This window comes from Polypterus senegalus, chromosome 1 (assembly GCF_016835505.1).
Source record: "Polypterus senegalus isolate Bchr_013 chromosome 1, ASM1683550v1, whole genome shotgun sequence".
Classification (NCBI taxonomy): Eukaryota; Metazoa; Chordata; class Cladistia; order Polypteriformes; family Polypteridae; genus Polypterus; species Polypterus senegalus.
Genome location: NC_053154.1, coordinates 61,732,898 through 61,747,172, shown reverse-complemented (window position 1 = coordinate 61,747,172; position 14,275 = coordinate 61,732,898). Strand labels below are relative to the sequence as shown.

Sequence of the window (14,275 nt, the reverse complement as noted above, 5' to 3'; positions counted from 1 at the left end):
GTTCAACTGAAAAGCTAAAAAACTGAACTGAGTACTGACATTTTTATACGTTATCTATTATTGCTTCATAAGGAGTTATCAGTGAACCAAATCAGGAACGAGGCACACTCCCCACAGGCGATAAGGGGTCTTCCTATATTAACTAGCAATGCTTTCTCAAGATAGGTTACCTACTTGATTCACACTTTGTTCCACTTGCCATTATTATCAGTTCATCTTTCTAGGCTTTTCTAGAATTAGGATGCTGGCACAGAATGGCAATTTTAGATCTCCATTACTGGTTAAATCTCTTAAGATTAATGCAATGAATTCTGTCTCAAATCTCAGTGATCTCTGCCTATAATAGCAGTTTGCAACATTCTTTTTGGTAAGGGTGGACATTTACTTCACTGCTGTCTTGAATCCCTCTAGCCTCAAATAAATCTATTAATGACTGGCAAACATTTTGTGGATTCAAAAAAAAAAAAAAAACCAAAAAAAAAAAGTGCAATTTGGAGAATTTTTTCCCTCTCTGACCAAGTAAATGAATGGTACTGATCAACTATTTTACATACATATCCACTTTACATATCCAAACATAAAAAAATGTCCAATAAATTTTAAACTAAACTTCAAACACATTCAATATGCGTATGGTTTGCACACATTTTGAACAGCCTGTACACTTACAGAATTTGTTTCACAGTGGTTGTGTTGTAGGAACTGAGGAGATGCTTTATTTGGTGCAGAAATGCCAATATTAAAATCTCTGTATAAAACTGATAAAGAATATATTGTACAAAAAGACTGATAAGATTCTGTTAAGTGCCATAACATAAATCCCAGTAGTGGTCTCTCTTAAATAGCAACACAAAATATTCAAGATGAGACTGGAACTCAATAAACAACTCAAGTCAATTGATGTAGCAATAGATATTTTAATTCGAAGTGAATCTTGACAATAATACACCATAAATTCTTATTTTGACACTCACCAAAATAGTCACCTGGAAAACCCGCTTTTTGTGACAAAGTACAGAAGGCTTGGTCACATTTAAATCACTGAGAACTAGAGAGAAATACTATCGCAAACTGTAAGAGACATTACATCCATAAAAATTTTCCCAGTCCTCATGTTGTAAATATTGCACAGTGCAATTGCTACATAGCAAACTAGTGTAGCATAAAATCAAAAGCCAAAAAACAATAATAAAATGAAAAAGCCACAAAATCTACAAATATTAAAACAGTAACAGTTCAAACTTATTAATCAAGTCTACATTGCTGTGCAATTTACAGATTATTCCATAACTTGCAGTGTGAATTAACTTTTACTAAAAATAGTTATGTAAATTATCAGGAAACACACAAGTTGAAGAACTCAAACCAAGTAGTTAGGACTTAGATTAATACAGTAGCACATATGATTAATACAAAAACCCTGAATAAAACTTTTAAGTATCTCTAAAAGTTTAAAAAAAATAATAAAACACCAATCAAAAACAGCAAAATTAAGAATTAATATTTTTCATGTAAAAGCTGAACATCTGTGTGGTCTGATTTATATAGACATTTTTCTCCTTTTTAAATTTCCTCTCTTTTGGGTACTTTGATTACAGAAATGGAAGCAAAGACAAAGTTGAAGATCATTCTTAAAACAGAAACATCAATTAACTTTCAGGACATTCTGTGCAGGCATATACATTTCTAAATGACTTTACATAGGGATTGAATACATTTTTAAATTTGACGTGCACATTTAAAAAGAAGAATCCTTATGTGCATGTATGGGGAGTAGGCATGCATCACTTTTAAAAAGACATATGGAAGGACGAGCCCTGCAGTCGTAGACATATTTATGCCATGATTTACAAGCAGCACTAAAGCTGAGTTCAATACTATTAGTATCTAGTTCTGCTTGAACGCCTACATGCTGCAAACTTTGACAAATATGTTTACTTTGTCACAAAACCAGTCTCTGAACTGTTCAGGTTATAAGGTATAAAACTCCAGCTAGGTATTAAATGTATTTTTTTTATTTTACTTTTAACAATATGTTTAAGGCGCAAGCATAATCTTACAGAAGAACAAACCCTGTTTTATCCACCTAGTAACATAAACTAATGTCTTAATTATTTTTAGATATTTCTCTAATGAAGCAAATGTTTGATACTTCAAGATTTTGTGTTGTAAAATAAATAATGGCTGGGTTTCAAAATGAAATTTATTGTAAATCGTTCATTAAAATTGTTCTGAAACATTAAACATGATCATTCTTTGAACAGCTCTTACAATTTGAGGTTGTTCAAAGTTAAGACTATGAAAAGTTGCAGAGAGACACACATCTCAAATTAATGCACAACACACACACTGAAATTCCAGGCAGTTAAATAATTGTTAATATTGATTGCACATGTCACTGATTTCATTTTAATTCATAGGTTTGACTTAAAATAAAGGATAAACTCCCCATTAAATGCTGATTAGCACTGTGTTAATATATTTCCCCACAAGGAAATAGGGGGAAGGAAGGCATTTTATACAGTCTTGCTGTCAAAGTGCTAGATGGTTAATGCGTATCTGCACTACCACAACTGAAACTTAAGCAGACTGTGAATATGCTTAAGTATTTGTTAAGAGTGTGTCAAAATGTATTATGGCAAGCTATCTGTTTTGTGAAATTTAAAATGAGGCAAAAATAATAATAAGAAGAAGAAAAGCCATGAAACAATGCTGATATGTTTTTTTTTTTTGTTTTTCTTTTAATAGTGGGGCTGTGTTTTACTCTCTGGTAAGATTGTAAACCATTAAGCCAGAGACATTTTTGGTCAACTGCCACATCAAGTGGCAATATAAAACTGTTATCTACACCATAACAAAACCTCATTTGAACCCCAATCCCCTGCTGGGAAAACATGCTAGCAGACCTGCGAAGTCAGGCCAGATTCTCAAGGCACATGCCAGGCTGCCATATTATGTTGTTAGTGTGCTCAGGGGGCCAAAATTCATGATGTCATATGAAATGACATATGATGCAAAATTAATACCACTGTTAAATTACATAATAATTTTCTTAAAGATATGCCACTGGTTATAAAACATAATTACAAAGAAAAAAGCTACAATATACGTATTATACACTGCATACAGAAAAAACAATGCAATATTTATTCTCCCAGACTAGCTTTTGGAACAGTAGTTGTGTGAAATGTATAGGATTTATTTCTCTATAATTTCAGAAGTAAACTTTGTTATGAGAGGGATTCAAAACGTAACACTAACAAGAAACAAAAAATAAATTTAAACAGAACACTGCCATTTCAGGAGGAAAACATAAATTACAAAATACATCTACCCCATTTCCACTGCTGTCCCTCCCACTCCCAACACTTTAAAGTCTACCTTGTCCCTGTGCACAGCTAGCTTATTGACAAGTTTCACAAGTGCTGCATAGTGGCATATAATTGAGTACTTTTACAATGCCTGATTTTTTTTTTTTTTTTTATTTTAACATGTGTACTATTGTAATTAGTCAGTTTTTTGTTGCAAAAAACTGAACTTTAGTACAGTTGTATTATTGAAAAGTTAAATCAAGTCTGCAAGCTACAGCTTCATAAGTATACACAATGCTAATATGAAAACATAAAAATTAAGTTACATCAGTACATCCAATCATATGCAGTGATGAGCTCAACATTAAAGATAAAATACTGTTGCAAAAATAATAATAAAATAAAGCCCACACCCTTAAACATAAATGCAGGTAACTTCCATTATTTGCAAATACAGTAGTTACAATGACACTCCAAACATTAAAGCAAAATAAAATGAAATAAATCAAAACCCCACTTCTATTTTAGGTAATTAGACATATACAGGAAAAAGAACTCTAAGAGAGAACTAAGTTAATCACCTAATTTCACAGCTATTTGAAGTGGCAATTATATAGCAGCTTATCTATAATACATTCAAGATAAAAGATACAAATTATTACTTGCCCAAGAGCTAAATACAACCTCAACATTTGTTTTTTTTTCTTAATTTAATTCCACTGTTTTTTTTTTTTTTTTTATAAACTACAGTATGGTTAAGGTTGATGCAGAAATAAAATAGCTACCTTGCTTAGGAAATGAATGACAGTCTTTGGTGCCGCATAAGCAACTTCATTTGGAAAAACAGACGGAAAAGTAAAAAACCAAATTCAAAGCACATACTAGCAAACATTATGAAATCGACCTCCAAAAAGAGTATAACATACTTTTTTCATTCTCCCTGACGGAATGTATAAAATAAGCAATTAACACCGAGATTTAACAAATGATATATTAAAGTAAGAATAAAATTATCACATGCATAAATGAGAAAATTGCACACAAATAACTCACTTTGTCAAGCTTCATTACTAAATATTCTTTTGCTATTCTATAATATATCAAATACTGCATGGTTTGCTCAAGCTATAATGAATCCGTATCAATGACTATTTGTATTTCCTTTAACCTAGGCAAAAGCCATGCCCACCACATTTCTAGATATTACATAAAACCCAATTAAAATCACAAGAAACAATAAAAATGCTAGATTGTATTGCAGTTTAATTAAACAGTACTTATACTGTTCATTTTATGGATATGATAAAAAATAAATTGATTATCAAATCTCAGACAATAGTCAATACTTACTTTTCCATTATATACTAATTCATAATGAGAACCTGAACAGCAATATCTGCTACTAAAAAACAAAGAACAAAAAAACAAAAAATAAAAACAAAACCACACTTTAAATTAATAAGCAAAATCTCACACTTGCACACCAATCTAAAATAAGCATCCTTCTTTGTGTGTATGTATCAGCAGATTTTAATTTCAAGTGCTGCAGTCCATTACATTTATAACATTAACCTCAGATATTTAAGGCACTATGTGTGGGAACAATCTACAATGCAGCTGAGAATCTTAGGACAACAACATTAAGAGCAATGTCTAGACAACCTTCCATGTTTTCTTTTAGTTTTGCCCATGCAAGGAGAACACATGCAACGTGAAGAATAACCTTTCAGGTAAGTGACTCAACACTTAAAACACCAGACACAGGAGAATACAAACAATTTACGAGTACACTACTGTGAACACATGTGCATCTGTTGCCCTATACAAGTATACTGAATGGCTTTACAAATGAAGATGTGTCTTTGCACAAGTCAAAAGGCAATATATAAAAATAACTGGAGTGAAACCAGATACTCACTCCTTATTTTACCTGTTAAAGAATAACCATATAAGATCCAAAGAGACATTATATCAAATGTGCAAAACACATTAAAAGTTTTTTTTTTTTAAAGCTCAAAGTTTAATTGCACCCAAGTCTACATGATTCACAAAAATATTATTTTCCTGTTGTGCCATGGCTGAAAATTTATTAGAATACCATGTTATATATTGTGTTTTTTTTTAGATTTGTTTTGTAAAACCAAGTGTTTATACACTTTTTGAGTACTGACATTACTCAAATATAAGGATACTGGTTGAGTTTTGTTGGGCTTAAGGGAAACCCAGTGTAAGCAGGAGATGCTGCAATGTATGGATGTGCTGGAAATAAAGGCTTAAATTGGTTTTGATGAATTGTGGGGGAAGGCAACAGTCGATGATTGATGCCCACAGTAACTTGATGTAGTATACCACTTGGGTGAGAGATGCTGTAGGCTGCAGGCTGCATTACAGGTCTTGTGGTACAAGGAGAAGCCAAGATATGTGCAACAGGCGCTGCTGTACCCAAAGGAGCTGAAGGAGGGTAGGGTAAAATAGCTGGTTGGCCTCCAAGGTGAGTGCTTCCTGGTAGGTGAGTATGAGCTGTAGTGTGATTGGGACTTCCTTGAGGCAGAGTAAAAGTGTGGCTATGAATTGTAGGTGGGATATAAGCCTGCGGCCTTCTGTGGGTATAGTTTCCATTCCACTCTTGATGACAAGATCCAAAGTGTTGAACCTGTAAATAAATAAATATATTTTAGATGTTTTAAGCATTCAACATTGAGCTTTAAAATTATAATGTATTTTTATTTTAATTTCCGTAAAATGCAACAAGTATGTATTGTAAACAAGTAACTTGTTTTTATGTAGACTATACTGCATGAGTTTGATGCTATACAGTAATCCAATCCATCCATTTTCTGAATGGGATGCAACTGTTCGAGAAATTCTAGAAATTAGATTACTAAAAATCATCAAAGAAAATCATTTGTATCAAAGCTTTATTTAATCAATATAACCACCTCAGCGAGCCCAGCGTATTTTGCATGGATAATTAGTGTTGTACAAGATGCTTATGCTGTGGATGCATGATGTAAAAAAGTGATTTAGTGGCACAGATTGTAAAATGTAGAAAGCGCGAGAAAACAAATACAGCACACTAACCAATGCTGGCAAAGTCCTTTGTGTGTATTCCAGCAATATCCATACCATCAGTGTTTCTTTTCTGCAGTAGGAAACATTGCATCAAAGCGCAGAGCAAGCCTCAGTTCTGAGCATGTTGATGTGCTCACATTTCCTCATTGCAACCATCACAAGCACCTCTACAGGCTTACACACACACCATATTACATCCAAGGGATAAAATCCTGTCAGAAGTGTTTTTTTTTTTTTTGCCTCCTACAAATGCTAGAAAGCCTTCTAAGACGACAGTAAAGTATTATTTTATGATTGAGCCGTAGATAAGTTAAACCTTGGACTTCTAAAAGTTAAGTTACATGACTTAAAGGCATTTTTTATGCCTTATAATTAATATTTATACCTTAGTTTTAGGCTATATGTATAACTTTTTTAAAGTACGTTGTAATTTATATATTACTTTTGCTTTTATTTTTTTTTGTGTGTTTCAGACAATGTTTTCTTTAAAACTCAGAACATAGTAGCAGGGCACTTCCATCCATCCATTTTCCAACCCGCTGAATCCGAACACAGGAGTCTGCTGGAGCCAATCCCAGCCAACACAGGGCACAAGGCAGGAACCAATCCTGGGCAGGGTGCCAACCCACCGCAGAACACACACAAACACACCCACACACAATTTAGATACGCCAATTCACCTAACATGCATGTCTTTGGACTGTGGGAGGAAACCGGAGCGCCCGGAGGAAACCCACGCAGACACGGTGAGAACATGGAAACTCCATGCAGGGAGGACCTGGGAAGCGAACCCGGGTCTCCTAACTGCAAGGCAGCAGCGCTACCACTGCGCCACCGTGCCGTTAAATGCACTAAATGGATTTAGTTTTGACAAATAATTTTATTGTATGCAATTTAAGCAATAAAAATGTTTTTTTTCTAGAAAGAAAATCAACTAGCTGTTAATTTTAAGATAGAGCTCTTATTTTCTCTTTTGTGTATTTCCTATTGCACATAAATAAAGCAAAAGTATTTTTCTTATTCGATTATTCAATCGATTGAATAATCAATGGAATACTTGATTACTTAAATAACTGATTTCTGCAGTCCTGACCAATTACTGAATTGTAAGGCTATGGGGGAAAACAGTGTTGCCTTCCTGCAAAGGGCAGAAAGCAAGACTTTTGTCAAAGGACACTATGACAGGTAAGTTCTAAAACCATTATGTGGCATAGTCCTTGCTAATATTCTCTACTAGCCGAAGCCCGCCATAGCATACGGCGGTGTAAGAATAGGAACGGAAAACGGCGAGAAAGGAATTCAGTATAAAATAGCAAGGACTGAAACCAATGCCAATGGTCGAGAGTACCTTCCTGTAGCAGGCTACAGAAAACAGACATATATAGATAGACGCCACATTCACTGTGTTGCCCAGTCGACATGATAAAAGTCAGTGCTTCCGCCCTATTGCAAAAGTGCCATTTAAACTAATGCAGGTAGATGTGGAAACCGGGTTTTTTTGATGAAAAACCAATAACGTTTTAAACAGTATCATTTACATACAACAAATTCTGGTGAATCGTTTACATGCAATTATTTATATCCATTTATACACTAAATGCATGCGTATCCCATGGTCAGAGTTGGTGGGCGGGGCTCTCTGTCTTGCGTGCGGCGTAAAGTCAACATGGCTCAGAGGTGCATATGGACTTTTGCACAGACGAAAGCGACTGAAGCTGTGTTTGGCGAGTTGTTGCGTGCCTCGAGGGCAACACTGGACTCGGGAGGACGGTTACAGTTGGCATGCGTGGCTCTGTCATGCGTATCCCATGACGCGGTAGGAGGGTTAGAGTTGGCGGGCAGGGCTCTGTCTTGCGTGCGCTGACTGTCATATATATATTATATATATATATATATATATATATATATATATTTATTTATATTAGATACTGAACAAAAAGCCACAAGTTAAATTCATTGTTGACATAAGCTTTTCTACAGCTGCTTTCACTTATGATAACCCAAAGATGTAAATATTAAATTAACTTGTGACTTTGAATTGGGCCTCATATGAATAAGTGTGGGCATTACTGGGCCTGCCAGGGAAGGCTGCTGCCAAGCAACAAAATCTGTCAATATAAGACTGTTATGACCTTGACCTGGATTTAGCAGTACAAACAATGGACAGATGAATTGTGTCATTGCTTTCATTCTAAACATTACTTCTGAATGTTGTACGTTGGAGTAGTCTACATATATATAATTCAAACACACTTCTTTATATCTCGCAATGTATACATAAATGTGCTCTATTACCATATACAGTGGTGTGAAAAACTATTTGCCCCCTTCCTGATTTCTTATTCTTTTGCATGTTTGTCACACAAAATGTTTCTGATCATCAAACACATTTAACCATTAGTCAAATATAACACAAGTAAACACAAAATGCAGTTTTTAAATGATGGTTTTTATTATTTAGGGAGAAAAAAAAAATCCAAACCTACATGGCCCTGTGTGAAAAGTAATTGCCCCCTGAACCTAATAACTGGTTGGGCCACCCTTAGCAGCAATAACTGCAATCAAGCGTCTGCGATAACTTGCAATGAGTCTTTTACAGCGCTCTGGAGGAATTTTGGCCCACTCATCTTTGCAGAATTGTTGTAATTCAGCTTTATTTGAGGGTTTCTAGCAGGAACCGCCTTTTTAAGGTCATGCCATAGCATCTCAATTGGATTCAGGTCAGGACTTTGACTAGGCCACTCCAAAGGCTTCATTTTGTTTTTCTTCAGCCATTCAGAGGTGGATTTGCTGGTGTGTTTTGGGTCATTGTCCTGTTGCAGCACCCAAGATCGCTTCAGCTTGAGTTGACGAACAGATGGCGGACATTCTCCTTCAGGATTTTTTGGTAGACAGTAGAATTCAAGGTTCCATCTATCACAGCAAGCCTTCCAGGTCCTGAAGCAGTAAAACAACCCCAGACCATCACACTACCACCACCATATTTTACTGTTGGTATGATGTTCTTTTTCTGAAATGCTGTGTTCCTTTTATGCCAGATGTAATGGGACATTTGCCTTCCAAAAAGTTCAACTTTTGTCTCATCAGTCCACAAGGTATTTCCCCAAAAGTCTTGGCAATCATCGAGATGTTTCTTAGCAAAACTGAGACGAGCCCTAATGTTCTTTTTGCTTAACAGTGGTTTGTGTCTTGGAAATTTGCCATGCAGGCCGTTTTTGCCCAGTCTCTTTCTTATGGTGGAATCGTGAACACTGACCTTAATTGAGGCAAGTGAGGCCTGCAGTTCTTTAGACGTTGTCCTGGGGTCTTTTGTGACCTCTCGGATGAGTCGCCTCTGCGCTCTTGGGGTAATTTTGGTCGGCCGGCCACTCCTGGGAAGGTTCACCACTGTTCCATGTTTTTGCCATTTGTGGATAATGGCTCTCACTGTGGTTCGCTGGAGTCCCAAAGCTTTAGAAATGGCTTTATAACCTTTACCAGACTGATAGATCTCAATTACTTCTGTTCTCATTTGTTCCTGAATTTCTTTGGATCTTGGCATGATGTCTAGCTTTTGAGGTGCTTTTGGTCTACTTCTCTGTGTCAGGCAGCTCCTATGTAAGTGATTTCCTGATTGAAACAGGTGTGGCAGTAATCAGGCCTGGGGGTGGCTACGGAAATTGAACTCAGGTGTGATACACCACAGTTAGGTTATTTTTTTAACAAGGGGGCAATTAGTTTTTCACACAGGGCCATGTAGGTTTGGATTTTTTTTCTCCCTAAATAATAAAAACCATCATTTAAAAACTGCATTTTGTGTTTACTTGTGTTATATTTGACTAATGGTTAAATGTGTTTGATGATCAGAAACATTGTGTGACAAACATGCAAAAGAATAAGAAATCAGGAAGGGGGCAAATAGTTTTTCACACCACTGTATGTTCACTTAGAGGAATATTAATGATCTTATCATATGATCTAATTGCAGAATTGCCAAGTACATGCCAAATAACTTCTCTATTGATAAGTTGATTATATTTTAAATTTACAAGTGATCTAAGATCATGTAAGCTGGGTATATAATTCATATCATCAGCATGTATTTCAAAGATTGCCGTTATTCAAAGATTTGAACAAGTTAAAAAAAAAAAGTTAATGTACAAAATCTGTTTATTACCAGATTTTACATCTCTTATTTGCTTTTGATAAAAGGCAGTTGAGAGCTCCAGTCAACCTCCCAACATCATCAAAAAGCAAGTACAGTGATATCCTGCTCTATCGCGGTTCAGCTATCGCACCCCCACTATATGACGGAAAAATTCAGTAAGTACATCCTACCTGTAGTGTATATTGCAGTCAATTCATAACAATGTATACGATTTTCAGCAGTCACAACGGTAGACAAAAATTCTGCGTTATAGTACCCAGACGATTTCTTACAAGGCCTGTTATTGGCTGAAAGAAGAGACTCAACCAATCAGAGCTGGATTTTCATTCTCTTGGGCACTGATTGGCTGCTGCTAACATGGTGTAATCTCACAACAGCAGCAAAGGCAGGTCCCTGACACATCTCAGTTCTCTGCGCATCGCGTACCTTGCTTGTGGTCCGATTGTTGTGAGCAAACGTTTTGTGAACTTTTCGTTTTGCTTTAAGACCTACGATGGCTCCCAAGCGTCCTGCATCTTCTAAGTAGGGAAGGAAAATGTTACGCAGACGTTGCTCGTCATTATGGCTTGAATGAAATCGACAGTACGCTACATTATTATTACTGTATTATATTATTATTATTATGTTACACATATCCTTAGCCTGACATCAACATATCATATGTGTTTACAAAGTGTGTTTTAATAAGTTTATATGTGTTTAAAGTGTGTGGGAGGGGTATTCTAAGGCTTAAACTATTTAAAAAAAAAAAAAAAGAAAAAATGTATATGGTCTTTCTATATCACGGATTTTCACCTATCGTTGATGTGTTAGGAATGTAACTTCTGCGACAGGCGGGGGATCACTATAGCAACTACCACCAAGCAACAACAGTTACACAGCAAGAAAAAATACACATTTCTTTGAAGAAAAAAAAAATCCGTCTGCAATTCAAAAGTAGTCTTTTCAATACCTTTAAGTCTCCCTAGAAAGGAAATGGAATTGCAAATTGACAGTGACAAAACGTACATGTAAACACTGACAACATATTTGGCAAAGACTGGAAATTGAAAAGTCATGCGACCTGCATCTCTATTATGCAAGCTGGTGACCCTCAGAAACATGTCTTCTAATTGGGATGACACTTTGGGTTTGCCAGATTTCTTCCTCTCACAGTTTCCAATTGTCTTTGGATTGTGTAGGGCACAGTACTCGCTGACAGATTTTCTATTCTGCAGGTTCTCTAAAGTTCTACACTTTTAAGGGTAATAACGCTATCTCTCATTTCATCTGTTGTTGCTTCAACTTGCAAGGCTTTATGTGCCTTAATTACTGCATAATATCTGTAGGTTGTAACCTATCAGTTGCTCCCTGAAGAAGGCCCATTTGTAATATTCTGAAGTTTCCCTTTATCTAGTTAGAGCTAACCTAAACCTTAAATGTAAATCTCTGGCAGTTTACTGCTTACCTTTTCACCATGTTAGGTCCATCATTAAATTTCAATTGATTAAATTTGAAATAAAAATGGAAAATACAGTTTTCTAAATCTTTTGACTGGTAGTGTATATTTTATATTTCTTTCAAAATTTTTGGAATGAACATCATGAAAACAGAGACCAGGTTCTGCACTCATGAAAGACTCCCAATAACATTTTAGTCAAATGAATTACAAAAGACCATTGCTCGATTAAAATTGCATTAATACATCAAAAATAAAATGATAATTTGTTAAATAGCCAATAACATGAAATTCATAATAACTTAAAAGTAGATTGTCATTAAAGGTAATATTTGAAAGTTACCTGTCCAAAGTTAATGTGCTGCTGTTGATGGAATGCTGATGACAGTTTTTGCTGGCGATTTATTGTTGGATGATGGTTAATCCTTCCAGGACCAGAGCGCCCTTTATTTTGACAAGTACTATCTAAACAAATAAAATGAATGCAATTTTAAGGTAAGCCTATAATAGTTTACAACAAACCAAAACATTTTAATGCAGAGATTCTTACTTGCCTGTATAACTATCCCATAGACTGACAGCAGTATCATGTAAACAATGAAAACAGCACCATACATTAAATTCAACTTCAGATGAAACAGATACATAAAAGAGATGCACTCATGCAGTTAACCACTATGACTGGAGTATAAAAACTACCATGAATAATGCAGTTTGTCTTTCCATCACAGCACATTAGTTATGTCCTGAACAGAGAAATGTTTTGTTTCAGTAATTCAATCCAACTATGCCATTCAGCGCTACTCTAATATCACACCAGGATGTTATACAGCCAGTATACACTGTGTAGAAATACAGGTTGCCTGTCAGAAAAATGTATGCTTTCCCAAATTGCCTGAGAAAGTAGAGATTTTCTTGAACTTCTATAATGATGGCCTAGATTTAGTTGTGTCTACTTCAAATCACCAGTGGCGCTGACTCCAAAAAAGTAACATGCACGTGCCTTTTTGAAATCCATAAACAGGTCTTTCGATATTCTAACAAGAAGTGTCACTATGTCAGAAGGCAGGTCTCTGTAAACTACATCATCACAGTTCTTGATCAGACCTACAGTGAGGGAAATAATTGTTTGATCCCATACTGAATTTATAAGTTTGCTCAGTTACAAAGAAATGAACAGTCTGTTTTTATGGTAGTTTCATTTTCATGGAGAGAGGAAATCAACCAAAACTCCAGAAAAAACACATTACATAAAAATTAAATAGATTTGCATGTCACCGAGTGAAACTAGTATTTGATCCCCTACAACCCTGCCAGGATTCTGCTCCCAGAGACTGGCTGCTTGCCCATGTGGCACACAGATTACAATAAATCAATCACAGAAACTCCTGATCTCAACTCGTTATGTGTATAAAGCACACCTGTTCACATAATGAATTTCTTCCATTCCAACCTCTCCACCACCATGGGAAAGACCAAAGAGCTGTCAAAGGATGTCAGGAACAAGACTGTAGAACTGCACAAGGCAGGAATGGGCTACAAGACCATCAAAAAGAAGCTTGGTGAGAACCTAACAACTGTTGGTGTGATTATTCAGAAATGGAAGAAATATAAAATGACCATCAATTGCCCTTGGTCTAGATCTCCATGTAAGAATTTATAATATACAATGTGGCATTACAGACATCATTAATAATGGAGTTAAAGGAAAAACAATAAAAGAATTGCACCAGTAGGAACAGCATACTGCCTAGTGGTGTGTCAATGCTGAGGGTAAGGGAAGTGAAAGTGACGTTGGTAATTCACACAAGCTGGTGCCTGCCAGTAAGGAAAACCAAAATCCAGTTTGCAGTGTTAAATTCCAAGTCTGTAGTGTTAAGTTCCAAGAATAGCACTTGTGATATTTTAACAAATTATCACCATGATAGGACTAGCTATAATCAGTACACTTACCCATGTGGCAAGGTGGTAAGTACAAAAGATATAGCATTGGGTGTGAACTGGTTGTGTTGATACGCAAACCAGAGACAGTCATAACTACTGGAAGATTATTAAGAACATGTCCCCCAAAGCATTTCATCACACAGGATATGTTGGCACTGCCATATATTTGGATAGGCTTTTAGTAAAACACGCCTCTGAAGAGAGCAGACTTGACAAATGTGCAGAAACCTTGCTGTGAACCCCAGCCCCAGAGCCGATCACACTTGCATTTTATACTGCTATAATGAATGACAGAATTGTAGCTCTACCAATATATAGCAAGCCTGAATTAGGAGTTTCATCTAATAGATATTAATCAAGGCT

At 35.8% G+C, this 14,275-nt stretch overlaps 1 protein-coding gene across 3 annotated transcripts in view; it reads right to left on the bottom strand.

Moving 5' to 3' along the window:
* Positions 1-901: 901 nt before the first annotated feature.
* LOC120526583 (homeodomain-interacting protein kinase 3-like) overlaps positions 902-14,275 on the bottom strand; it is a 174,536-nt gene continuing 161,162 nt past the window's right edge. For all 3 annotated transcript variants that reach the window (XM_039749748.1, XM_039749753.1, XM_039749761.1), the window contains exons 15-16: positions 12,312-12,433; positions 902-5,964 (exon numbers count right to left, since the gene is read on the bottom strand). In XM_039749748.1, the coding sequence (XP_039605682.1) occupies positions 5,488-5,964; positions 12,312-12,433 (599 nt within the window). In that variant the 3' untranslated portion in view covers positions 902-5,487. The remainder of the gene's footprint in view (positions 5,965-12,311; positions 12,434-14,275) is intronic.